Source organism: Astatotilapia calliptera, chromosome 16 (assembly GCF_964374335.1).
Source record: "Astatotilapia calliptera chromosome 16, fAstCal68.1, whole genome shotgun sequence".
Lineage (NCBI taxonomy): Eukaryota > Metazoa > Chordata > Actinopteri > Cichliformes > Cichlidae > Astatotilapia > Astatotilapia calliptera.
In genome coordinates, this window is record NC_137437.1 from 35,310,093 (window position 1) to 35,338,007 (window position 27,915).

The 27,915-nt window shown below is 42.6% G+C and overlaps 1 protein-coding gene and 1 long non-coding RNA gene across 9 annotated transcripts in view; one reads left to right on the top strand and one right to left on the bottom strand.

Moving 5' to 3' along the window:
* LOC113007774 (partitioning defective 3 homolog B-like) overlaps window positions 1-27,915 on the bottom strand; it is a 224,447-nt gene that overhangs the window by 125,075 nt on the left and 71,457 nt on the right. For all 8 annotated transcript variants that reach the window (XR_013902453.1, XM_026144697.2, XM_026144696.2 and 5 more), the window contains 7 exons: window positions 25,859-25,926; window positions 16,217-16,300; window positions 14,398-14,523; window positions 9,490-9,742; window positions 8,639-8,747; window positions 7,387-7,526; window positions 7,161-7,289 (listed from right to left, as the gene is read on the bottom strand). Coding sequence is in view for 7 of the 8 variants with exons in the window: in XM_026144697.2 (XP_026000482.2) it covers window positions 7,161-7,289; window positions 7,387-7,526; window positions 8,639-8,747; window positions 9,490-9,742; window positions 14,398-14,523; window positions 16,217-16,300; window positions 25,859-25,926 (909 nt within the window). In the remaining variant the exon portion in view is untranslated. The remainder of the gene's footprint in view (window positions 1-7,160; window positions 7,290-7,386; window positions 7,527-8,638; window positions 8,748-9,489; window positions 9,743-14,397; window positions 14,524-16,216; window positions 16,301-25,858; window positions 25,927-27,915) is intronic.
* LOC145421146 (uncharacterized) lies at window positions 23,540-27,181 on the top strand. Its single transcript, XR_013902455.1, has 4 exons — window positions 23,540-23,914; window positions 25,649-25,808; window positions 26,255-26,343; window positions 26,632-27,181. It is a non-coding gene; the product is annotated as an uncharacterized LOC145421146 (long non-coding RNA).

Here is a 27,915-nt window from a genome sequence, read left to right on the forward strand (position 1 = left end):
AGACTACCCGCATGTCTGCAAATGAGTACGACCTCAGAATAAAGACCGTATCTTTGAGTAACCGCGCTGATCCCCACTGGATTGACACAACTGACATGTGCGAGTATGTGTGACACTCGTGTGCAAAGGCGTTCGAGTCGCAGCAGTGTGGGCGAAAGGAAAAATGATGATGATGCTGCTAAACCTTCAATAAACACCAGCGAGATGTCACATGAGACAGAGAGCCAGAAAAAAAGAGGAAAGAGACGTGATACCCTTCTCGGCTGCTCTCCACTGGGATGATGGCAGCTCCTGCAGAGACACCAAGCTGCCAAGGAGCTTGTGTGTGTATATGTGTGCGAGTGTGTGTGCATACACAGGTCTCTGAGGGTGTAACAGATGGGGGATCTACTGTAGAGACTCTGTGAGGTCACATTGGTGACAATATCAGTGAGACGTAACACACACACACACACAGAAAGACAACAGACTGCAAAGACTGCAGCGGTGATGGATGAGGGATTATCAGAATGAGGAAACTGTTCAATAAAGTTGTTTTGTTTTGAATGTGCTCTGTCACCAGTTGCTAACTGTTTACTGATTTAAATGTCACTGTGTGTCTGTGTGAGTGTGGAGCATCTGCTGCTAAAAAAAAGCATGTTTCCTGTTGTGGAAAGGAGAAGAGCAAAGAGAAGACGGCCGTGGAGCTCGACGAAGAGCAGATGACAAAAGCAGAACTGCACAACGAGGCTGCAGGAACCAAATGCAGACCAATCAGCCACACAGATTTCTATCCAGAGTGCACTTGTGAAGGGTTTGTATTCATATTGTCATCTACTGTGTCAAGCATACATGCTTAAGAGGTGGGGGACATGAATACTGGATTGTATTTACCACGACGGGAAGCTTTCACCTCACTCAGAAAGATGTTTCTGTTTTTTGGCTTTTTGACTTGTTAAACAGAAACGTTCCTCGTGCCACCCAAAGGTCCACTTTGATGTTTACTCTAGCAGGAGCCATTCAAAGCATACTTTTATGAAATCACTGCGAGTTTGAACACAACAGGGATTTATGTTTGCAGTTTTACACAGATTTCACAGATTTGGATCAATTTACACGACTCGTCACATCCACAGCTTACTCTGGACCCCTTCGTGTTTCAACCCACTGAGTCATCTTTAAGCATCATTCAGTGCACATTCTGGAAACCACAGACCAACTAAAACATGAACGTCGTGAAAGCACGCAGCACATCGAGGAGGGGAGGAAACAAAGTCACTAGCACGCTGTCAGCAATTCCTGTAGTTTCTCTACGGCAGGGGTGCCAAACATAAGGCCCGAGGGCCAGAATCAGACCAGCACAGATTCCAGTCCAGCTCTCTGGAAATTGTGCAGAGGGGCAAAAATTTTGGACTCTTGTTTTACAGCTTTTCCTGCTGATAAAGACCGTACGCCAGAGTAATTAAATAATAGATAAACAACTATTCAATAAATGGGTCCACAGTTTTTTAATGGTGATCTTTGTACATTAAGAGAAACTTCCTGCTTTACAATCAGCGGACAGTCAAAGAAATAAGCTGCTTGAAAATTCAGATTCTTTGGAACTGAGATGTTTATGAATCCCCATTTATTTATTTTTGCTGTATCATGTTGTTTTTGATGTCTTTTTATTATACATTTCTTGTATCACATTTGATTTGAGTGTTTTTGGCAACTTTTTATTAACAACAGTGTTAATTTTATAAAACAAAAAAAGAGTTTTGTCCATAACATTTTGAAACTATGTCAAGTACTGATCATGTTGAAGAGACAGAGGTCTCAGAAACTCGTGTAACCCTATAATGCCATTGTGCTCACAGTTCCTTCATGTATTGCAGCAGCATTTCTCTAACATGTGGAGAAACAGAGACGTGCTGGTGAAACTTCTTTTTCTTACACCATCACATCTCCGGGATTAAACGTGTAGTTAAACTGCTTCACTCTGACACACAGAGGAGTTTCAAGCAACAACTCTTTGCAGGTGAATTGGACGAACCACGCAACCTTATTGGCAAGTTGTTAATCATCAGACACAGATTGGTTCAAGCCACATAACCCAAAGCCTCAAAATATGGATTATATTATGATTTCATGATCGTGCATGGCTCCAGCTGCCCTGCTCTCTGCTGCAGGATTCAGCACTGTTGCAATGAAGAAAAAGGAAAGCTGAAAGACGTTTACCTATTTTACTTTATGACCCAAAATGTTTTAGAGGCCTTTAGCAAACTGGCAAAGGGTAAACGAGGAAGTCGTCAGTGACATGCATGAAAAAAATAAACTGAACAAAAGAAGGGGAGGGAGAGAGAGGGGGAGGGAGGGAGGGAGAGAGAGGGCGGTGTGAAAAGTCTGGAAGCAGAAAAGAGCATCTTTGTCTCAAACATTAGTTTCAAGACACTAGCCAACTCAGCAGGCGTATGCTTGTTCATGTGCAGAGAAAATTAAAGAAAAAAACATTGCTTTATGTTGTTCGCAAGTGACAATGTGTGTGTGTGTGTGTGTGTGTGTGTGTGTGTGTGTGTGTGTCCGTCCGTACAGAGCGCCAGCACAGCAGGATGTACACTTGCTATACTGTGGAATGTGTATTAAGATGATTTTATTTCACAGAAAAGTGACTTTGAGTAAGAATGTGTGTGTGTGTGTGTGTGTGTGTGTGTGTGTGTGTGTGTGTGTGTGTGTGTGTGTGTGTGTGTAGAGCTGGTGTAATGTCTTTGTTCTACAGCAAGCGCACACATTAGCACACAGCACCAGATGGTGGGCTAAAATGAGACAACGGAAGAGGGGGAGGAGAAGATAGACAAGATCCTTCCATCATTTCATCATCATCCTTCGACTGTTTCCTCTCCAGAAACACAAACACACTGACATAAATAAAATAAAAAAAATCGGAAACTTCAGTCATATCACAGTTTTAACAACGATGCAGGACGCTTTAGAAAATAGCTGGAACTGTGTGGAAAGAGTTTCACACGACTCCAGGTGTTTTTGTGCTTCAGATGATGATGGTGCAACGTTGTTTCTTTACATTAGATCAAGTCGAGTGATGGGAAATGTTATGCTTATCAAGCACTAAAAAATATTAAATACGTGTGTAAGACTTTATTATCCGGCCCACGACACGAGGTGTAATTCCCCTTTAATTAAGTGGAATTTCAAGGAATTTGAAATTACAATGTAATTATATTTACCTATAAATACATGAAGGCAGGCACACTAGAACAAGGCAGGTTTGTACAGGAGTAAATGTAAGTAATATTACATACTGCATAACATCACGTATTTCACAATTATCCTGTAAGTACATTTAAGTTGTGCCTAATTTCTGGTTCTTTTACAGGAAGTGCACGTAAGTCATTCTCAGCACTGCATCATTTCTTGGAAAAACATCGTTTCGCCATCTTACACATACTTGTACATACTCTGTACTTTGTGGAGGTTTGTTCCAGGAAAGGAGACGCTTCTTGACTTTGCTCCCTCGTAGGTCACACAGACACTTCAAACTTTCATGGTATTTATTTTTTATTGTTGGAAATGCAGAACTTCAACATCAACATATGTAACGCACACTTACCCTGTAAGATGGGAAATGCTGCTTGGTTTTACCATAAATTTTCACACAATTATTCCATTGTTTCTTATTCTGGTGCTCCTGCCTTTAAGCATTTGTAGGCAAATATAATTACATTGTAATTTTAAATAATATACCTTTAAACTCCATTTAATTACAGGAGTATTACACTCTTAGTTGCGAGCAGTACTCGAAAGTGTTACCAGAGCAGAGCAACAGATAAAAAAATGATTACGATTGTAACAAAAACACCACGTTCATAGATTCTTGATACTTTGATTCTTTGAGCAGTTATTTTGTTAACTATATTCCAAAAATGAGGAAAAGTGGCTCCAGCTGATGCACTTACAGGTGTACGAGGCTTCTGTTTCAGTGCGCTGGTGAGGGTCAGCAACGCCGTCCTCGGCCACGGCGAGTCGAAGCTTGCGGAGCTGTGCGAATGCTGCTTAAGTAAAATAACTCTCCAGCAAAGTGGGACGATCGTTCGGTTAATGAGGCGCGATAATATTATTAGAATTTCACTGTTTTAGGGGTTTTTGTTGTTGAGGTGATAAAAATGTAACCGCAGTGGAAAACACGCCGTGTCTATATGCAGCATTTATATCACCAGCCACAGAAAAGTGATCTAAAGTGCAGAAAGCATGAAACAAACACTGCTGCTACACTTACAGACAAAAGCTCGACTGAACTACACGTTTCCCCATCAGCATCAACCCCGTCTTTAATATGAACTTTGATCTTGTGATGATATTTTTAAATGATCTGTAATTCTGCCGCTACCTTTCTGACCCGGCCTGTAAACCATCCACTCTGTCACACTGTACAATGCACTAATTAAACACAGAGACGGGCACTTTAAAAGCACTGGTCCCTTTTAAAAACTCTCACCGCTGAGACAGCTGCGCTTGATGACTACCACCGCCCTGAAATCCCTCGCCCGCATAAGCACACGCTGTTCTACACTTCAGCACATTAAAATTTCAATCAAGGAGTGTGTTCACAGCTCCATTATGCAAAGCTGTAACTGTATTTGCTGCTCTTGAAAAGTGTTGTGACTGCTGAATAAATACCACCAGCTGTTAATTAGACAGAGGTGAATTCTAGTGGGGCGGACGGCCTGACAGGACAAGTGAAGGAGACAGAGAGACATTGGAGGGGAGAAAGGAGAGGGAGGCAGAGGAGAAGCTCTGAAATACTGCACATTCAAAAGGACGAAACCACACCCACACAGGCCAAAATGAGCAAAAGTGAAAGCGTGTCCCAGTTTCTGTGTCAGCAGTCCAAACAAACTCACACGTTTCTGTTTATTCACATATCTGTTAAACACATTCATCACAGATCTGTTTAATGTTTGTCTGTTTAACACTCTGCTGGTTTTAACACCACATCTGTCCTTTGTTGCTTTGATATCATTTGATATCATCTTATTCCCTTAATTTAGCATCAACTACTGAAACAGTTCCCGGTTCTCACAGTAAAGCAGGGATCTAATAAGACGTGCTGGGCAGACTAAATCAAACATTGTGACAAATATGAGGCTTCACTTCCCTCTACAGTGATGAAGGTGTAAACGTTACAGTGCAGTCCATTTTATATAATCAATAGCTCGTAAGCATTTATCTTTTTTGCTCCTTTGTCCATTTAAAGATGTGCTTTGTGGTTATTTACTTCTTTAACAGGTCATAAGAAGTCAGTTCAGTCATAAATGGTCTGAACCTTCATTAACAACACAATGAAATAAAGAGGTGCCCCTGAATCGAGCCTGGTTATGCTTCTCTCCAAAAACAGAATTCAGAGAACAATACTTGGCCTATGGGACACTGTGGGGCATCGGTGCAGAAGGACAACACTTTGGTGTTTGTGCTGAGTGAGTGTGTGAAGGAACAAGCAGGACCAATGGGAGTTTAGTTTCCTGAGCAGGTGAGACTTGAAGCTTAACTCACAGGAAAGACTATCAGGGTAAATGTATTATTTCCATCTTCAGTTCAAGCAGCCAGACGTTTTGGTTCTGATGTGTGATTTCAAATCGATTTCACAGGTTTATCAGCATTCATCTCCATTTTCTGTCCAGGGAAGCATATCACTATGACCACCTGCTCTGACCCATCCAGGGGTTTGTCCAGAACATCCCACGGCCGCTCGACTGGACTGAGATCTGGGGAACGAGGAGGCCAAGTCAAACACCTCACACTGCTGTTGACTCAGCCTGACTTGAAATGGCCAGTATGACCTCAGGACTGGTTATCCTAACCACTTCACCTGTCGACGGTCAGGATGTTGTGTCTGATCGGTGAACTCGGGTATATGGAAATCACACGTGTCGTCCCACCTGAGCGTGCACTCACGCTTTGGACTAAATAACTCGATCGGTGTTAAAGTGCAGTGTGTTTCTCAGGTTTCTCCGCTTCATGAGTTTTTCTCCTTTGCATGAATACAGCACAGGCAGACCCTCAGTAAGTGCAGCTGAACATGTTGTTGTTTTTTACACCAACACAACATAAAGGAGAACATAAAAACAATGACGCACTCCACCTTAAACCGGTTCACGTCTGGTTTTTTTGCAGTATATTATTATCGAGCAGTAGAGCGATTCTGAGTGGACACGCAACAGGATGACAAGTGCAGACATTCAGGCACACATCTCAGAGAGGTATCCCTGGCAGACTGTCATGGAGTTCAGACATGCGTACATGGCGAGTGATCACATGTGCACGCACAAACACATCGCCCCGCTTCCTGTCTGCACAAACAGAGTTTCCTATGGGGCTCAGGGTCACAAGCTCACGTCTGTACGTGGAACTTCCCGGCAGCCGTTGAGGAAACATCAGTCGACGCGAGTGGAAAGAGACACAAGAGGGAGAAAGGCATAAAAAGCAACATGAAAAGGAAGAAGACGTAGGAAAAATGAAGCGGCGTTGTGAGACGGGCGGACCGGAGACAAAAGCAAATGTGACCAAATGAAAAATGTGATCTCTGTGCAGTAAAAATGATAGTTATCACCATCTGTGACAGAGCCACAGGTGTGCAGCACAACCAGGATGAAAGCAGAAGGGAACAAAATAACAAAACATTTATAAAACGAGTCACGGTGTCGAAGAGCAAATATCCTAAAAAACCATCAGGAGACAGCAAAGACGAAAAGAGCAACAGTTGTGATTATGAGCAAAACAGCTAATCATGCAACGTCAGAAAAAGATGGAAAAATAGAATCAAAGTGGTTTAAAGACGTCTTTATTGTTAAAGGCAGTGATGAAATTCAGCACAAACAATGCAGCAGAGGAAGACTGGAAGGAAAGACCCGATAATCTGAATAATATCTGCTTCACGACGGCCTCAGCCGAGTCGTCATGATGACGTTATCTGAAACACTCGGTCACATGACTGCTTAGTTGAGTAAAAAAAAAAAAAAAAAAGGAAAGGCAATATCACTGAACAGGAAGTGTATCATCTTTTAGGTCACGCATCATCCGGGCAAGTCTGTTGATCGGACCAAAAACAACATTATGAAAACAAAATCGTTAATAAAAAGCCGGACAGCGCCCCTCTGAGCACGTCTTTCACTGTGACTGGCTCTTACCATTTCTCGGGGTAGGAACATGTCTTCCTGCCGGAGGACCACCAGAGACACGCTCTCGCCCTGCCGCGTGCTGCGCAGCATGCACACCAGCTCCTCCTGGCCCACGCCTGTGATATCCACACCGTTTACCTACAAACGCACACACAGAGTCAAGACACCGCCACCATCGTCCCCATCCTCCTCCTCCTCATCGTGTTTTCTTATTCTGGCTCAGACTGTGCTGCACCTCGAGTATGCGGTCTCCAGACTGAAGACGTCCATCTTTCACCGCAGCCCCGCGGGGCAGAATGTTTTTCACTAGAATCGGACCGGGACCGTGAACCGAAGAATCTCTGGTCACTACAGTAAATCCAAGACCTTCTGGACCTACACACACACACACACACACAAATGAATGAAGAGGTGAATTATAGCGAGTAGCCACAAGTAACAGCTCTTGGCCTATCCTGACACAAATATCCTGTGTAGCTGCCCTTGCTTCTCTATTTTTATTCCCCGAGACTGAGAGTACAAATTTTACACTATAGCCTTCCTACACACACACACACACACACACACACACACACACACACACACACACACACACACACACACACACACACACACACACACACACACACACACACACACACACACACACACACACAGGACCTAAACCACTCTTGAAAGCTCAAACAGTGTTGTTGACTCAGCTCCTGACTACATACTATAAGTGTGATAATTCAAAGCCTTAAGAGATTGCATGCGTGCATGTGTGCATGCATGTGTGTGTGCATGTGTGTGTGTGGCTTTAAACCCTTCAGCTACAGCCGCAGTTAGAGTTCCTGCAGGTGTGAAATTGTTTAAGGTTTGTGGAAAATGAGGGAGAGATGAGAAAAGGGCACGAGAGGTAAGAGAGGAATGAGTGAAACAAAGTGGAAACAAAGAGTGAATGTTCCGGAAACGGGGGTGATGAATATTAAAACACTAATCAGTGAAAAACATGTGCACAAAATGTGCACGAAAGCATTCATACACATGTATGCGTGGACAAAAAGGCCACACACAGACGCAGGGACTGGTTGAGCGCTTTATAGACCTCATTAAGTCTAGTCTCTTTAGCAGCGCTAAGTCAGCAGTTTTGGCCAGTATGAATTCATATCAGCAGAAATGAACAGATCAATAAAGACTTAATAGACCCTGAAGAGAGAGCCTCGGGAAGACGGAGAGAGGAAGGGTGAGAGGAAGGACTCTAAGCCAGAAAACAGTGAAAAAGGAAACTTTTTATGGAGAGAGAACATCTGTAGAGACATGAAGAAATATTACAGACGCTGATTAATAAAAATCCAGAGTCACAGAAAAAAACCCTAAAAGAGACTCTCGTCTAATTTTACCTGAACCTCAAACTGAGAGCACACACGACTCCTGAAGAGCTACAAAAAGTCATATTCACAGAAAAATGATGAGTGAGGCTCGTTCTGTACACAGGTGTGTCGCACCTTTCTTTAAATCGATCCTTAGTCTTCGTCCTCCTCTCTTATTGGCCATCAAGCTAGAGAGGGCGGGGCTTTTCTTCAGGAGGGGGCTCTCACTTTTCCCCTTCGGGGTCTATTTGAAAAACAAGCAGCAGTAAATTCATTGTTTCACATTTCAAAACCCCAAACAAGAGTGTGGCATTTATTAAACAATATATCTGTTACAGCAAAGTCTAACACACACTGGTCACCTTGGAGTCGCCGTAAAAGCAGCTCATAGAAGCTGCTTTAAATTTAAGATGTTAAACATCAAACAGGTGAGAAAAAGATCTAAACGTGCTGGGAAAAAAACAGTATCGATAAAGTCTGCGTACGGACGCGTGCGAGTCTGGGGAACAGTCCATCACATCTGCATGACAGGAAAAGATAATCAGCTGCTGCTAAGAAACTGCTGCCGCAATGCCAGCTGTTTTAAATGTCAGCCATGTCACCATGGTGATGCTGACGACAAAGTTGCATCCGTTTGTGTTTTAGGACTTGATCGTTGTAGGAAGGAGGTCAAAATAACACGAGGTTTGAACCCGTTTCTACAATTACAGCATCTAAAGAATTTAAAGCAACCCAAAAATAAAAAATAGTATATTTAGCACTCGAAATAACAGACCATGGGAAATATGGTCTGTCTTTAAGGAGGAGGCTGGAGAGAAGTTAGCACTCGCTCTAGAAGGAAAGGTGAGGAGACCGAAGCTCAAGCCCGGGCTGTATTGTGTTTGCCTGTGCACACATTAATCATTAAAACTGCAAACTTTTTACAAAGCGTGCACGACAGATGCAAAGTCTGTGTCAGTCTGTGGATGTGCAGCAGAGGAACTTACACTGAAACCCGGCTCGAGGCCGGCCGTCTCTTCCGCCAGCCGCACGGCTGAATTCTCCGAGGGTTTAAACACAGGCTTGGCTTTGACAGGGGGCGGAGGCTCTTTGGTGTTTCGGGGGCTGCCGGTGGGACCGGTATTATTGCCAAACAGCTGACCAATCAGACTCTTCTCATAGCGCTCTCTGTTGAAAGAAGGCACGACTTCCAGGCGTACAACCGGGGAACGCATCGCCTGACGGAACACATCCTGAGATCTGAGAGGACGAAAACGAGGAGAAAGTTTTACTTCAAAGTTTGTAGCACATTACGTGCACAACAAGTGGCACACGCTGAACATTAAAAGGAATCATGTCATTAATCACAATTACACAGGAAGAGCAGTTATCCATCTCTGACACAAAAACTAATTACTGAAGGGTAGATAACTCAATCAGGAGAAAAATACAAAAAGACACATGGTATAAATATGATTATGAATGACAAAAAATGTCAATTAATTGGTAATTAATATAAATGGGATATCTGATTTTTGCAATAGGATCATTCATCTTAAAAGACTAACTTTCATTTCTAAGACTGGCTGGTGCTGCTCTGACAAGTAAGCAAAGAAAGCTGATGTATAATCAGCTAAACAGGAGTTTAAACTAATGGCAGATTTTATATTTCTGTGTGCAAAAGTTAATTCTGACATAAAGACATTATAACCTAACCTGAAATATAACATCCGCACATTTTACAATGTGCCACTGCTTACTGCTGGCTGTTCTGTGCATCTCTTAATGTTTTTCTCAGGAGTAAGACAGGAGACAACACCGAGCCATGACACCTGTGCAGAAGGCCATCATAATCTCATGATCTATAAAAAAACATCATTTTGCAGGGGATTCGTCTACATCAGATCCCAATAAGTACGTTAGGGGAACGGTTGTGTCAGAAGCTGCAGTACACACCATTATTCTCCTCAGATAACTGACAGAGCAAATCCAGTTTATTAGCATTTTATTGGGTTACACACGTATCGTTTCCCTCCCAGATTACGAGCGCATTATAATGATTAGAAATAACCGTAACCAGACACTATGTTTAGAAAGTCCTGTGTGGAACCTAATAAATCACGTATGGAATTATAATGATTTTTTAACTACTTAAAGATCCACTCAGGTGGGGGAGTTTCCACGTAGAAGACTCAATCGATAAATCAATAAAGAGTCAGCCATCATGGAGTACACTCACTGAAACACCTGCGTTCTTATTTATTTAGTTATCTTACTATGAAAACATCCAATCTGGGACAGCAGTGCTTAGATTGTCACAGCCAGAGGCTCGGTTTATAGAACAATAAAGATCAAAATTAGGAAATTAAAATGTGAACGGCTGACGGGGTTTCCTGGGATCTCATTTCACACCCAGTCGTCTTTCCAGACTTAAGGCCGCCACCTTTATGTCCTGAGTGGGGAGCGTGTGTCACCGTCTCCCACACTGCCGTTGGTCCTGCCCCAAACTGCACAAACACGGTTCATCAGTCCTCTGAGAACCGCAGAAAATCGTAAAAGCTGCGACTGATTTCGGTGCCTTTACTCTTTGGTCTTCCAAATACTTCAATCCAAAACAAACATCAGCGTTCTGACATTCTGTGCCTGCAGAAATGTACAAGTTCAGTGGATCTCCCACAGTAACATTAAAACACTTCCCACTGGACTTCCCGACACGTCCACGCTAAAGATGTGTTAGTGGGAATGTGTCTATGATATGTTGTCTTCCTGTGCTGGGCTCTGAGGAAATATTATTTTTGCTCTGTTGTTGAAAATTAAAACCACACCCACAAACTACACCCTTTTTGGCTCCTACCTCAAAGCACACTGTGTTCTGTTGATCTTATGTGCTGCACAATAATGTTTAATATTTAGTATTTACTGTCATATTCCCATATATCATTGTGATGTTGTTTATTCTATTACTCTTGTTCTCTTCTGCTTGTTTTCTTTTTTCTTTCTCAGCAGGTGATCCAGGTGATTGATATATGCATTTTTTTTCTCTGCCCGTTCTGTTGGTTTTTGTTTTTTGCCCTTCTCCCCCGTCCCTCTTCTCAGCTGTTTCTCTTTCCCTCTTTCTTTCTCCCCTTCTTTCCCCCAGTCAAGTCTGTCCCGTATTCAGTAAGTGAAAATAAAATAAACAATAAAAGGTGAATCAAATGGACCATTACGGCAAGGCTGGGATGGTCAGTTTGGTAAAGTAAATCCGTTGGGCATCTTTCTTTGCCTTTAGACAACAATTCTGATGCAAAAGAGCCAAACGGGACAGACAAAAAAAAAAAGAAAAAGAAAAAAAAAAAAATTAAAACCACAGTTTGATGTTTTTTTTCTAAAAACATCTGGGAACACCTTTTTTTACGAGCAACATCAGACGCAGCCGTGAGACTGGCTGCTGCTAACATCAGAGAAACCGCTCTGTGCAGCTGTGCTCAGCAGACCAACGTCTCAGAAAGCACAGCACGATGACCACGCCCGGCTCCTTTCTCGTCCCGTCGTTGAGTGAATATCATTGCTGTTACAGGGTCAGTGCTTTGTCCTCCATCACTGCGAGTCTGCTCCTGAGTGCAGGGAGCAAACGTCACTAAATCTGGTGTGAAGAAGCTCAGTTTCCACTGATAAAGTCAGATTTGGCAACAACAGCATGAAAACTTGGACTCCACAGTCACAGCTGATGGTGGGGGTCTCCGTGCTGAGAATGTTTTATTGGAACATCTTGGGCACTAATATCAAATCAATCATGGTACCAATTAAAAGCCTTTATGGATATTTTTGCTGACCACACGGATTTCTTATTGCTGTCTACTAATGGACACTTTCAGCATGTCACAAAGAAGCAGTACTGTCAAACTGGTTACACTGGTTACTGCTAACCATATCTGATATCAGGAGCTCTGCAGCGCAAGTGCTCAGCTGATAAAGCCGCATAATTTCAATATAGACCAACATCTCAAAGGAGGCTTCCAGCATCTTGTTAAATCTGATAACTAATGTGAGAGTAGGGCAGGCCCACACCACGTTAGAGTCCCCCTCTGTGAATACATACATGTGTAATACACATTCACAGCAAACTGACTGAGCATCATATCTGCCAGGATGCAAAATCACAGAGAAAACTCACAGAGACTTCACAGGACATCCAGGAGAGCTGAACATGTCAGTTCACTCATTCAGAGGGAGTATTGTAATATTGAATCATACTAATTATTAAAGTCTCTAATATTAGCAAATATGACCATAAAAGTAGACCTTTGTAGCCCTCATGCCTGCTGGCGGTTCATGGAAATCTATGCTTTTATATTATTATTACAAATGTAAATCCAAAGGCCAACATCTGCACGGTGTACGATACAGGAAGTGAGTGGATGTGTGGGCTAATGGGCGCAGGACGCCACCACAGGGCAATGGCAGTGGATATGATGTGTGTGTGTGTGTGTGTGTGTGTGTGTGTGTGTGTGTGTGTGTGTGTGTGTGTGTGTGTGTGTGTGTGTGTGTGTGTGTGTGTGTGTGTGTGTACACATGTTTAGACATGTTTGTGAGGACAGCAAATTGGCATGCTATTATACTTATGGGGACAAAACACTGGTCCTCACGAGTTTGAAGACATTTTTGAGGCTCAAAATGTGGTTTTAGTGTCAGGATTACAATCGGGTTATGGTTGGGTTTAGGCTGAGGGTTAGGATTAGGTATTCAGTTTTGAAGGTTAGGGGCTAGGGAAAGCATTGTGTCAATGAGATGTCCTCACTAAGATATGAAAACGTGTGTGTGTGTGTGTGTGTGTGTGTGTGTGTGTGTGTGTGTGTGTGTGTGTGTGTGTGTGTGTGTGTGTGTGTGTGTGTGTAGACATAGCTTTCAGGGGGATCAGTGGACTTTCTGTGGCCCACTTTTGCAGGATCAAGCTGCATATCACAATATCACACCTGCCATGACGGAACAATACTGAGAGAGCATGTGTGTGTATGTGTGTGTATGTGTGTGTAATACAGTCCATTCAACTTTGTTAATGCAGACTGACGATATATCACATGTAAGATTAAGGGTGTAATACAGGAGAAAAACTGTCCGTGTGTGTGTTTGTGTGTCAGCGAGTGCACAGGGGGCTACACACCTGTCTTTGAACAATAGGTACAAACCTCAGCGGTGATAATCCATTTACCTACAGTACAGCATAAAATACCTCACGCGTAATCTCATTACCACAGTGAACACTGGACAGGAACTGTTGTGTGGACTGAATACACAGTGTAATGTGGTGCAATCAATATAATATCCGCATCTGTGCCTGTAATCTGTGGCAATTGTTTTTACGGGTGTCTTTTATCATTTTAATGCTCTGTAATCACATTACATCTCTAAACACTCGTGTTTATGTAGCCCTGTTCAGGCTTCAGGGGCACCGTGAGCAAACTCCAACATTTGATCTCCAAGGTTGAACAAATCTTTCCTACACACACACACACACACACACACACACACACACACACACACACACACACACACACACACACACACACACACAGATTAATCCAGAAGCAGCTAAACATCTGCCAAGTGTTTTTCTGCATTTCTTTGGATTTGCAGTGCTACCTCACAGAAGGTGAGACAGCAGGGGAAGACAGGTTTATACTTTAGTTTAGTTTTTTCACTAACTTGGTAACAATACCACAAATTAATGTAATTTTAATGTATCCAAACCTACTTTTAAAGTTAAGTGCGATTATATTGCTCCATTAACCAAAACTCACAGAAGAAACAGCAGCTCCTAAACGTAAAGCAGTTCTTTCTTGGTCCGTACACAACGTGGACATTAACTGTAACACGATACGCTGTGTTTATTTTATTCTACGGCCGTGCATTTATTCTAATAGAGCTGTACTCACTGGCTGAAGGTCTTGTCCATGAGATCGGTGTCGTTGATTTTCACGATGCACTCGTCTTCCTGAAACAGGCCGTCCTTTCTGGAGCGGCTCTCTTCCTCCACTCCACGGATATACAGACCAAGAGCCCTGACGGAGAACATGCAAGAACAGAGCGAGAGATTAAAGGACGTTTTCCATGCACAGGTTCACAAACGCACAGAACTTCTTGCATGCAGACAGACGAGTCTCCATATGGTTTACTTTACCACAGTTATGGTCATTTTATCTCCAAGCTCCGCTGTGGGTTTCTACTATAACTTACAGTCCTGTGAAAAAGAAAGTTTTCACAAGACTCCCTGTGGTCCTGTGAAAACACCCTGACTACTTCCAAAGGAATGAAGAGGGTAACTGATCATCAGCAAGTGTGAGCACCTCTATAAAAACAGAAGTTTGCTGGTCTGGAGCTTTGAAGCACGTGCCAACACGATGCCAGGGAGGAAAGATGTAAGCAATGAGCTTATAGATGCAGCTGCTGCTGCCCACGAGTCTGCCAAGGGTTATAATGTCATTTCCAAATAATTTGATTATTCATCATTCTGCAGTGAGAAGTGGTAGATATTCAAGAAAGATGCTAACGTTCAGAGGGCTGAGCATCCCTGAAAATCCACCCCGAGGTCAGACTGTGCTGTTCTCAGAGACATCGCAAAAAACCCAACAGCTCCATCTCAGACTCGACAGGCCTCAGTTAGCATGTTAAACACGAAAGTTCATCACAGCATAATTAGGAAAAGACAAGTGTGGCGTTTAGAAGGGTCGCCAGGAGAAAGCACGCAACACGCCAGCATGGTTTAGGTTTGCAAAGTTGCAAAGACTCGAGATCAGGCCGAAGAGGAGATGTTTGGCTATATCGCAGCACATCAGTGAAGCACAGCAACGATAACAACTGGAGTTTTATACAGAAACAAATCCTGTTTCTCACAAACAAGTCATAAGATCAGCGTACAATCATGATTTAGTCTGCGCTTGACTGTGATGATGTAGTTTAAATGCATGCTTTATGTCCGCCTGATTCTGTGCATCGCGGTGCATTACGACTCATCACAGGTGATTCTTCTCTCACTCAGCATTGTGTCTTCTATGAAAATGTGGGATGTGATCCCAAAATCGAAGAGAGCAGCACTGCATGTTGTTTATTTAGTCGCTGCTGCAAAGACTGCCTGCTTACCTCGGCTCCTTGAATGACTTTAAACACAGTAGTAACAATGTCAGGACATCTTAACGTTATCTGTATTAGACGATATAAACACCTTCAAACTTACAAACTGAGAGTGAAATGGTAATATGTAAGAAAATGGCAACAGTTCAGTACTCCGGGTCCTTAACTTGAACAAAATACAGCGTTTGATGATGAAAAATGCTGAAACTAGGTTAAAAGGTAACAAAGAGATGAGTGTGTGAGAAAGGAAAAAACACCGTGGAGCGCATGATGGGGAAAAACAGAGAACGAGGAATTCAAGCAGGAGACTGGTGAGGTCAGGTGAGTCATGAGAACAGTCATAAAAAGTTATCCTGCTCTCCGTGAGGAAATCCCCATCCACTGCCCGACTGTCCCACACCCAAAGTAGAGCCCTGCATAGCTGTGCACTCATGTCTTCCTTTTCTTCTTTTCCCCACTGTGGGAGCATCTCTGGGTGTTTATGTAGTGCAGCGCAGCAAATAACAGGATTATGACGGGATGACTTTAGTATATGCTTTCTATGGTAATCTGACAGTGTCTCTGGGGGTTAAAGTAGAGAATTAGGGTTTAAATAGAAGGATGTGTGTTGTGAGCGCAACTCACCGTCCGCTGAGCGACGAGCAGTAGGGAACCACGTGGATTCCCAGAGGGCTGTCCTCTCCTAGGATCTCCACCATTCTGGTCAGGCTGTGCACACACAGTGAACACACACATACAGAGAGGAAGAAAACAAAATAATACAAGTTCAGTTACTCTGAAAGGAAGGGTAGCTTTGACGTAGCACAGCGACGGGAACAACTGAACTACTTCAGTTGTTGCACGAGACGAGAGAATCAGGAAAGTCCTGAGAGAACAGAAATCAAGATAAAAAGCTTAGATGTGCCTTAAAAAGTATCCAAGGTTAATCATCAGGCATGACACAAAATAAAAGGATTAAATGTTAAATGTGCAGACAGAGAGAAAACAGCAGGGCAGCCCTCACACACATGTGGTACCACCAGAACAAAAACCTGTGCCGGTCTGGGGAGGAAAAGTTTGGAGAAGCGCTATCCAAGATTGAAACGTCATTTTCCATGGATCCGTTCACTGAGCTAAAAATACTTTTTGTCGAGGACTTAATCCATGTCTGCAAACCCAGGCCGCAGAGGAGGCGATGCCAACACTCTAATCAAAGTCAATAAAAGTGCAGATTGCTGCTGTGTGCGCACGCCTGTCACAACTTTTATGTGGCATCCTTCTCTGAGGATTTCTGACTTGCTTTCAGTCTCTCAGTGTCTCTGTCTAGCTTCGATTATTCAAGTATGTATCTGCTTTACATTCTGCCTGTGTTTTAATGCATGTGTGTGCTGAAGTCTTTGTTTGTTTGATTAGTTTATCTATCAGCGCACAGCCATTAATCCTCTCCTGACCTTTTCTCTGCTCCATGCGTGCATGTGTGCGTGTTTTTAGAAGCCAGTTTGTCTGAACTTGGTTTTGTGCTTTTGTTCTGCCCTCCCCTCTCCGTCTCTGACTATCTGTTCGTTTTGTCTCCCTCTCTCTCTAGACCATCCATCCATTCGTAAACCCCCCCCCCCCCATCAACTGATAGCAGTACAGATGCTGATAAACTCCAGAGAGGGTTACTGATGATGCTGGATGGCAACAGGGAAAGATGCAAAGTGTAGAAACAAGTTCTCCCTCTCTCCTTGTCTCAGACACACACACACACACACACACACACACACACACACACACACACACACACACACACACACACACAGAAAGCTAATGCTGCCTCATCGCTACTCAGCAGATTTGAGTTTAATCCAGACAACAGGAAGTGAGACTGGGGAAGAAAGACAGAGGCAAGGACACAGAGTGGTGTTTAAAGATTTAGAGCATGCTCTCAGTGTGTAACCGGAAAACTGACTGGATCACACTGGAAACTGTCATTACACACATACCATTTCTCCATGTGTTGTTGAAGCACACCATTGTGTTGTATGTTAATAAGGAAATGTAAAGTGATGGGGTTGGTGCTACCACAGCTGCTGTCCCAGACCGCGACTGGTCATACCAGAGGTCATGACATGGTCATAAGCTCTGGTATGACCGGTCGTATGACCGTATAATGACATATGATTACATGTGATTAGGGTGACTCCTGGACATTTTTGTGGCTGATCCAAATGAGACAGGCCCATGGAATCAACTGGAAGGATAACATATCCCATCTAAACCAGTCACATCTCTGGATCCTGAAATAAATGCAGTCAGCATTAATGGAGTGTGCCTTTTCAAGCTTACAGTAAAGATTACTTCATGTACAGTTAGAAGAAACAGATCCTGTCTTGACCCGACTGCCACCCTGCGCATCATCCTTGAACAGTCAACTGAGCTGAACTCGAGCGTAAGTCAACTTTGTGGATTATGAAAAGGCTTTGGATGGTGTGCACAGGGAACCTTGTAGTACCAATGAAGTCGGTTAACTTCCTAATGAGTTTAAGATCCAGACTGGGGTGAGACAAGCATGCTTGCTATCACCATTCCCAATCAAATCAAATCAAATCAAATCACTTTTTATTGTCACATCACATGTGCAGGCACACTGGCACAGCACATGCGAGTGAAATTCTTGTGTGCGAGCCCCACAAGCAACAGAGATGTGCAAACACAACAACACAAACGAGCAAAATACAAGAAAGGGATAACCTGTGAGTGATTGACAGGTTAAAGAAGAAAATCACAGAAGGAAGAAGAAGCGGAGTGAAGTGGACACAGCTGGAACACCTGGATTTCAGGTTTTTTTTACAATTATTTTTGAAGATTTGTCGTTACTATCTTGCAACCACCAGCAAACGCAAGAGAAGACAAGCGCACAAGCAGCTGTACGACTGAACATCCACAAAGATAAAACTGAGATCATGAGAGTAAAGCCAGGACCAAGGACGTTGGAGGACCCCACTGACGGCCTTCACCCAGGAGGGTGTTAGACTTAGTATGGGGAACGGTGCAGGAGTATATGTCATTATGATGACTGAAATTTTGAGCATTAGAGGACAGTTCATCAGCATACGTGCCCCTGCCACTTCATTAGGTACACTTTGAACTGCGTTACACGCGTCAGCCGGTTTGATCATCGTGGCACAGATTTAACGAGGTGCTGGAAACACTGCTCTGAGGTTTTGTGTGCTCAGAGAGGCTCAGAGTAGTTTTTTGATTTAACCATGTCTGCATGCCTGAATGCACTGAGTTGCTGTCATGTGATTGGCTGAGTAGATTTGCGTTGGTGTTATGAATGACAATGTAAAGTTGAGATGTTTTCCTGCATTAGTGATCACAATAATAAACTTAACTTTATTTAAAACAAACACTTACTGAGATTTTTCAGCCTTGGTCACAGAAAGCAACCGATACCGCCCTTCTCACATCACAGAATCAGTCTGAACACGGCATGAAAGGAGAAAGGAAGAGGAAGAGGAAGGAAAAGTAACACTGATGTATAACAGGAGAAAAACAGGGACAAAGGAGAAAAGAAAGTAGCGAGCAACCAAGGTCTAGAAGTAAAATGAAATGAAGGCGGGAGGAGGCACTGAATTAATCAGACAGGGCTAATGAAAAGAATTAATACAAGAGGGAAAATAACATCCACCCCTCCCTCTATCCTTCCTGCTGCTGCGCTTCTGATCTCTAACACTAACTACAACACAGGCACGCACACACAAACACACCGACGCACACAAACACTTCAGATCCATTTGCATTTCCTTTCTCATTTTTTCTTCTGTGAGATGTTTGACAGGCTGCATCAATGCAAAAAATGAAGTCGGGGTGAAAGGGAGAGACAAAATGGGTGAGACTCGAGAAAGGAGAGAGGGAGCGCGACGAGAGAACAAGAGACAGAAAAAAAAGAGGCAAAAAGCAAAGAGAGGGGAGCGAAAGAGAGATGAAGAGAGCAGGTGTTCCCTTTATCCACCTGCCACTTCACTGATCCTCGCTATGAAAGACAGACACAGAGGAGAAATAACAAAAACAGAGGATGTGCATTACCAAAGCGCTCTCTTCCTCTCTATGCATTCCTCCCTCTCGTCTCATCCCTCTTCTTATTTATCCTGCTCTCTCTCTCCCTCCTTTTTCCCCTCAAAGCCAGTCTTTCAAGCGCAGAGCGCCAGAGTAAATGCAAGGCAGTGAAAATACACAAAAATACTACAGATAAGTGTGAGAAAATACACAAGAACTCAAAGTATAAAATAAATGAGAGCCTTCACAAACAAAAGTAGCAGAGATAGTATTTAATGCATAAGAGCAAAGTGCAATAAACATGAGTTTGTCACAGTAACAACCTCGATCAGATCGAAGGTGCTTGGAAAGCAAAGCGACGGCTGCTGAAGAGGTTTCACCTGGATTACCTACACAGACACGTTACCTTTGGGAGGAAAACCCTACAACTGGTGCAGGAGTATGAAGGGAATCAACCTTTATCAGACTTTTTCTGGGTCTATCGATGAGGAGGAATATCAGACGTCTCCTTCTTAAAAACTTCATCGTTATTCCTGGTTTGTTTTAAAAGGTCACACTGAAGAATCTCATCTAAAACACGGATGTCTACGCTTCAGGTCATGAACCGCTGCCCTGGCGTTTTCTCGCAAAAACAGAAAGATACAATTTTGAACTCACTGCTGTTTCATAAACACGAGTCCAGGCTCAGAGGAAGCAAAGCAGCCCCAAATCCCGGTTATGTCAGCTGCTCACAGAGCAGTGTGGTGTGGAATAAATACTGGTCATTTTTACACAAACTTCACAAATGTGATCATTTCATTTTCAAAGAGCTTCCTGTGCACACACATGTAAAACGCCTATGAAAGTTCATATATGGTTTAAATAAGCCGCTGCTACATGCTGGATGCTCTTCTGCTGGGGAAACAGCAGACAGACGAACACTAATATTATGCTGATTAATCTCTGAATGTAGATATATTGTACGTGACGTGGAACAACTAGATCCAGGCATCTGTAACTGGTAAGCGTGAGTCTTCTAGTTGAGGCGTGATGAGCTTTTCTGTTTATCTAGGAAAAAAGCGCCTGTTGTCTTTGAGGAAAGGGGACTCCACAGGAAGCTGAGATGTCCCAGTTTTCCTCTAGCAGTTGAATCCAGCCTACAGTTGTTTATCTGCACGAGCACGGATTCAGGAAGACTCTCAAAACGTCACATGCACACACGATGCGATCTGTGCATGTCGAGGAAACTTTGCGCACGCGTATTTAACAAACTGTAAGTGAGCCGAACGAACGTCTCAAATATTTTCAGACACGTGCACGGGAAGCTTTTCAAAAGTGAACAAGTCTGTGAAGCGGAAATTCAGAATATTGTCTGTAGATTATAAATTTTAACTTTAATTATTATAGTTTTAGATGTTCAAATTTCTCTGTATTTGTGGGTGGGCTGAAAAACAGAATATACACACATTTACATTATTTATAAATCTGGGTTTATGCTTGTGAATCATATTAAACGCATTCATAAACCTATGGAGACACATTTACTCTTTCCTGGCATCGTTACATCAAAACCACATTATTCAGGGCTCGTCTAGAGGGAGCAAAGACTTGTGCCCAGATGTTGCAGTTTCAGGATTGGAGACAATCTTTGCAGTACAGCCACTCCGGCCCTGACAGTAGCAATAATAAATAGTAGTACTACATTTTAAATGTAGTTTTCATTTGATTAACTTTGGTTTGATTTGAGCAAACATCTTTCAAAGGTCATTGTAGCTCGTAAAATCCAAGTTTCTTATTTTTTCTGTTCTTAAAGCTGCATTCTCTGCGAGTTCCACCAGATGGCGATAGCCGGGGTTGCAAAAGAGCTGAAAGGTGAAACGCTGCATGTGTTCGCCCTAATTTAGACCATGGAGCCCTACTCTAAAAAGCATCGCAGCTTTAAAACTGCCTGTGAAGTTAGATTTAAAAGTTTTTTAGAGCCTGTTTGGTGCCATCGTGTCTGAGTACAGAGGATGACGACACCACTTACAGCTAATAAGTCGTACATTAGTTTATCCCAGAAAGCTACGTCTGTTCATCTGGACGTTACTTTCATCACTCCAAGTGTTTTCCTCAGTTTTTCTTAGCTGGATGATTCAGGAATGCTTTCAAATACATTACTTTGTGTTCGCTAACTACTGACAGAACCGGTAACTCTTAAGTTGTACTGAAATCATCAGTCGGCACTATTTTATGTAATTTGAATGCTTTTGCAGTAGATAAGCTTTATAAGCAGTGTACCAGGATATTTGGTGTATGGCAGCATAAAGCATTCATAGCGTACTATGAACACAGACAAAGATGTTCCCGTGTGCGCTTCACATTAACTCCTCGACCATTTTGGGCTACAAAGAAAACTGAAATAGTTCCTAAAGGATGAGAAAGATTTTGCAATTTTACAGCCAACATTACAAAGTAACTCCCTGCAGCCTACATGACACCTGGGTGACAGGGTGAGGGTGTAATTTAACCCCCAGTTATATGAAGCTTGTCCTTCTTTTCTCAGTTCACAACATAACAGGTTTCTTACAGTCAGGAATCCCAATATCCTAAAAGAAATATGATATAACTGATACTTAAATGTAGACACGATGGCTTTATATCCAGTTCTTTATCCCTGCATCATTTCCATTTTCCTTATGACTAAGAAGGTCACAACAGCGCGTCATAAAAGGACCCTCGGTAATAAGAATAATCAACGCCGCAATCTCGGTTCAAACTTTTCTCCCCTGAACTGCAGGCAGAGACTAAATAAGCAGATTAGTATCAAAACACCAGCAGAGTAAAATTCACTGGCAACAAATGGAAGTGTTCGGTCCCCAAATACATATTCATACGCTGGTAAAGCAAGGCTAAACCTCTTACTTCCAGTTAGTTTTCTGCACTCGGTGAAGCCTACTTACCTCTTCAGCTCGTATAGCTTCTAAAACACCTCCGATACTCTGCCTGCCTTATTCACAAAGAAACATAATATAGCTGAAATGCTATTTCAATAAACCAATTTACAGTAAATCTGTTTCCCTGTATAAAAAGGACATTTTGATTCAAACGTAATGAGTTTTCTGGTGTGCACGCAGCGCGGTAAAAATTATGATGAGCCATAACCGTATTTATAGGTGTAGCTTCACATTTAAAGGTGCACGAATGCTCGCACGCAAACACACTCCGGGAGGACGACAACACGCACAAAAACACACACGGCGCACAAAACTCATACTCTGTCACAGGGACGCACGTGTTCCTCTAACGTATGCCTCTCTGCTCCAGTATTTATGGCTGCGCTCCTCTCATTTTGGACTTTTTTGCAATTTCAAGGATCGTTTCCCCAGCGACCACGGAAACCATTACATCACGTCTACATTACTCACAGATGAGATGGTTGGTGTGAGAAAAAAACGTTACAGAGAAAATAAAACAAATCTCAGCGGGTGTCTTAAATATTAACTGTTATATTTACTGCGCTGAACGGCAAAGTGTCACAAGAGGTAATCAGACTCAGGTTGTTCCCATTTAGTTTGCCCGTCCATTAATTCAGGAGGCAAAGTTGTGCGTTATAGTAAGTCATGATTTAATGAGGACGCCATAGAAAGGCCGGGAAAAAAGAGCAGGTACTGCCCACATCTGTCACGGAGGCTGCTTCCGTGTCGTCTACGTGTGTGTGATCTAATTCCTGCGTGTGCACAGCCTTAAAAGCAGAGGCTAAGGTGGCACATTATTCTTACAACACATTCATAATTCTCCTTTACAGGTTAACTACATGTTGTCCTAACTGAGTGTTAACTGCACTCGGTAATAAACTTTACATTAGCGGAGGTCAGCGCTGCACACGGATCGCTTTGTAACAGCCGCTGACTCATTCACTGTCTTGGTTTTTATATTAGTCAGTCTGTTTGGGTGTGTGGGCACTTTCACGAGCGTTAACAGAAAGACGCGTTTGAATCCGTCTGAGACGTTCGGATCGAATCGAGAGAACGAGGAAACGAAGCGTACAGTTACTCGTTTTCATTCGTGCCACGGCAACTAATGGACAAGCCGAGGAGAGTGAAACAGTTCTTTCAGGTAACGGCACGATTATCAGGCAGTTACTGTGGGACTTTGTTAGGCAAAGCAATCTTTTCAACAACGCCATGCAGGATTGTTCTGGAATAGTTGTGGCAGTGAACGCCTCGTCAGCCCACAAGAAGTCTGCGCTGCGACAAAAAGCTCTGAATTTCTCGTATCTGTGATCGTCACTAAATAAATCACACAAAAAATACGTGAAGAAACAGCGAGCTGTGGCAAAATGTAAGTATCACTATCAGTATTCGAGGGATGAATCATCAACCACAACAATGTTGGGCTTTCTTTAAACGTCCTTCATCTCTCAGCCTCAGCTGCCAATTCACAGGAAGTTAGAAAACTAGATAAAGTTGTTTACCTGTTAGATTTTAATCAGAGGACGACATTGTTATGAAACAGGAACTTTAACAGAGAAACAGGCTGGTGCTACAGTTCCACACAGAATCTTCATTTTTGTCGTGAATCTTTTCATTTTAGAACTTTTCCTTTGACTAAGCGGCTAAAATGGCACCAAAATGACGTTACTTTTCAGCACGATCCCAAACATGCTGAAACATGCAGTAAAAGCATTTCTGGACAGAAACACGTTATCACGGATCGGGCCTCCCAGAGCTCGGAGCTCAACATTATTGAAGCAGTAAAATCAGACGACAGGTTGCCTCAGAGGCTTCACACCATTTACCGACTTACAACTTTGTTAGAATTGTACCAACTCTGGTTTTTCTTACAATCCTTAAACTATTTATGTTTGCACGTTTCAATAAATTGCAGCATCCATTTCCCATTTTCCTACTGAAATATGAATAAATGAGCGGTGGCTCCAGTTTTTCATAAAGACACTCACTGCCATATTCTCTTAGCTGCAATCCCAGTGGTGTAGAACAGCCTGAGCGCAAATATACAACATAATTCAAACTGGGAAGGAGGCTTACTTGCAAATTTGATATAAGGTCAACGAGGACGAGGCTCAGGTAGCCTGTTCTCAGGATATTTCTGTGTTAAAGCTTATGGAACAATGAAATTGCTTTTAAATTGTATTCAGCCAAAAGAGAGAAAACAATGTAGAAAGCTGCAGCTTAGAATCTGCATTTCTTACTGGTGTTCGTCAGGGACAGATGAACCTTCACAAGCTCCCTAAAAGTTTTCTGGGAATCTGACACCGTCTTCCAGAAAATCGATTGGTCACTCTCGACTGATGGGTGTAAGGTAACCTGCCCCAGAGCAAGCCAAGAGTGCAGGGTACGGTATCGTGCTAATCTGCTCCGGTGTAAATGTAAACCATCTCACAGTACAGGCTTCTGTAGAGGGAGGAGCTTAATGCAGGGCTTGACCACAGAAACACACCTGGCTAAAGCCTCACCGTCAGCACTCCTGCACAGATTTGCAGTACTTTACAGATTACTGCGTATGCTGTGGACTGTTTCTCCCTGTGTTATAATGCGGCAGCCTGCCCTCCTCACTACCAAAACAAGCACATGTGCACACATGCCTAAAGGCCCAAAGGAGGCACAGGGCACTGCACACCCTGAACACTTAATTACTGCACTCATTAGTGTTTGCATGTGTGTCTGCCTGTGAAAGTAAAAAAAAAAAAAGATGCAAGCATGTTTGTAGCTGTTTATTTTCAGCCCATGTGAGTGTGGCGGTCTCTGCGTGGCCGTGTGCGTTCACTGAGTGTGTTTCTGCGTTTCTGTTTGTGACCCTGACCCTGTTTTGGCAATCTTTTGTAGTGAGCTAATGATGGAGCTTTTTGCACTGCATCTGCGAAGGCCTTGATCTGGATTAGAATACAGCTTTAATGAAGGGAAAGTAGGGCAGAAGTACACACATAAACAGAAGTAAACACAAATGTAGACAAACATGCACACAAACAAGAACTATCCTCAACCGCAGCCTCAGCACCCGGCAGCCATCCAGAGACACACCTGGGCATTAACAGGCTTTTTCTTCTTTTTTCAGTTCAATTCAACTTTATTTACAAAGCACCAAATCAAAACAACAGCAGCCTCCAGTCGCTCCACCACCATCTTTGCTGCTCTCTGCGAGTCATTATTCCATCTCTGCTCCAACCAGCTTCATGACCACACTTCTTTAAAATATATTTTACATGTTTATCAAGGTGAGCAATTAGTTCAGAAGTCAGTCACACACACACAAATACACACTGACCTTCCACTGAAGGGGTGTTTGGCTGGCCGCTCCACCCCTGCTGGCCTCTCCACAGTGGGACCAGCTGCCTGCAGAGAACAGACACAGAGCATGTATACTGTAGACATGTGGACAAATCAAGTAATTACGGTTTAAATAAAAGTGTAATGAGTGACTAAGCCAAGGAAGTTTATGTATTTTGATTTAAACTGTCTAAAATTCAGAGTTTAGAATAAAGAAATGAGTGAAGTGAACAAATAACAATTCATATATGAAGCCGATCCTGTTAGAAGAAGGTAAACGCAAGTGTGAATCACATTTATTATACCATAGTGTAAAGTTTGCATAAAGCCACAGGTCTGTCAGCCAACAGGACTGACCCGACTGCTTCTGCCTGTAAAGCTGTCTCATCATCAGACTGGGAAACGCACCTCGGCAGACCTGGCTGGGCTTCGGTCAGTGCTGGTGGAAAGGAGCTCTCGCAGGAACAGGATCAACTAAACAATGTAACTGGTCGATTTCTCCTCAGAGTAGATGTTTAAACTTCATAATTCATAATCCACAAAATCCCATTTTTTGTGAAGCGTAATACTTTTGGACATTTGGATATATTATCAGTCAGTCTTTAGTGACAGACTTTTCGTTCATTATTTTAATATGTTTTTAGAATTTAGACTTCTAAAACTACTCAAACTACACTTGCAAAGAACTGAAGATTTATTTTTATATGAAATGTTTATTATTATTTGTAAGAATGACCCAAACTCACATATGAATATTGGTGAATATCACAGGGGGACATCAGACCTTGGAGAGCATGCTTGTCTGAGCATATGGAGACAAACACACGCAGGTCAATAAGTCTCTCCGTTAGTGGTAGACACTAATGGACTCATATGACCTTTAACCTCTGACCTCAGTCCCTCCAATACTGCCACATGACCTACTCCACCTGTCAGAGACAGAGAGAGGAATAGATGGAACGAAGAGAGGCTGAGAGGAAGACAAATGAGACCAGGGAGAGGAAGAGCAAGGAAGAGGAAAGTCGGGGCGAGTCACGAAATACACGTAAAGTCAGAGACGACGGGTGACGCGACAAGACGAGGAAGGCAAGGTCACGTTCGCCGCAGAATGACAGATAGCAAACATATGTTTGCGGTTTGGCAGCTCGCAAATCAATTAGTCTGGCCTGGCTGTCGATGCCGTCACGTGAGCTTAATTAGAAACAGGATGACAGGTAACATTAATTATAGTAACCTCCTGTCATAACAGTCACTCGTATATTAACTGCAAAGCCTCTGGTGCTTAATTGTATGTCTCATTTAATAAATGTGTGTAGTAACAGCCTCTCTCACTCTGTGTCTCTTTGGAAGAGCAACATATTAATTACAAAAGGCCACCAATGTATGTTACTTATCAGAGGCTAATTTAAAACAAGTAAATGAATCTGAACGAATAAATGTTTCTCATTATTCACACTGACACCAGCGCGTTCCTCTGAACACTTCTTCTACTTACAGACACTGAACCTCTTGCAGTTTGGAAACTGGAGTCGCTGCTCTTATTTGAAGGAATTAGCTCACTTTCATGATGATAATCAGGTTTTTTTGAAACATTAACAATAAAAGTTCATTTAGTTTTTAGAGGTTAGAAGTATTAACAAAGCTGCAAATTCAGCAGTGTCAGTAAATCACAGCCCACAGAGGAATTAATAATTATAAGAAAATGTGAGACATTCCCACAAAGACGGACAGTTTAATTGGACGCAAAGTAAAAGTTTATTAAAAATAATGATTGAAAGATCTAAAGCTTGATAAGAAATGAAAGATATATTTATTCAATGACAAAGATTTATTTGAAATATGTTGAGGCCTACTGCAGGGAAAAATGAATATATTAGTCTGTCAGAATTGGACAGCTTAATCAATACTTGGAGCATTAATGGTTCTGCAAAACGTGTAGAATAAAGAAGCAGATTTTCCATTTTGAATCACTGATGGATAATCCTTGAATAACTATGCTTTTAACAAATGGCCTGCAAGCGTTTAGCGTTCATGGTCCAATCTAATAATTGCTAA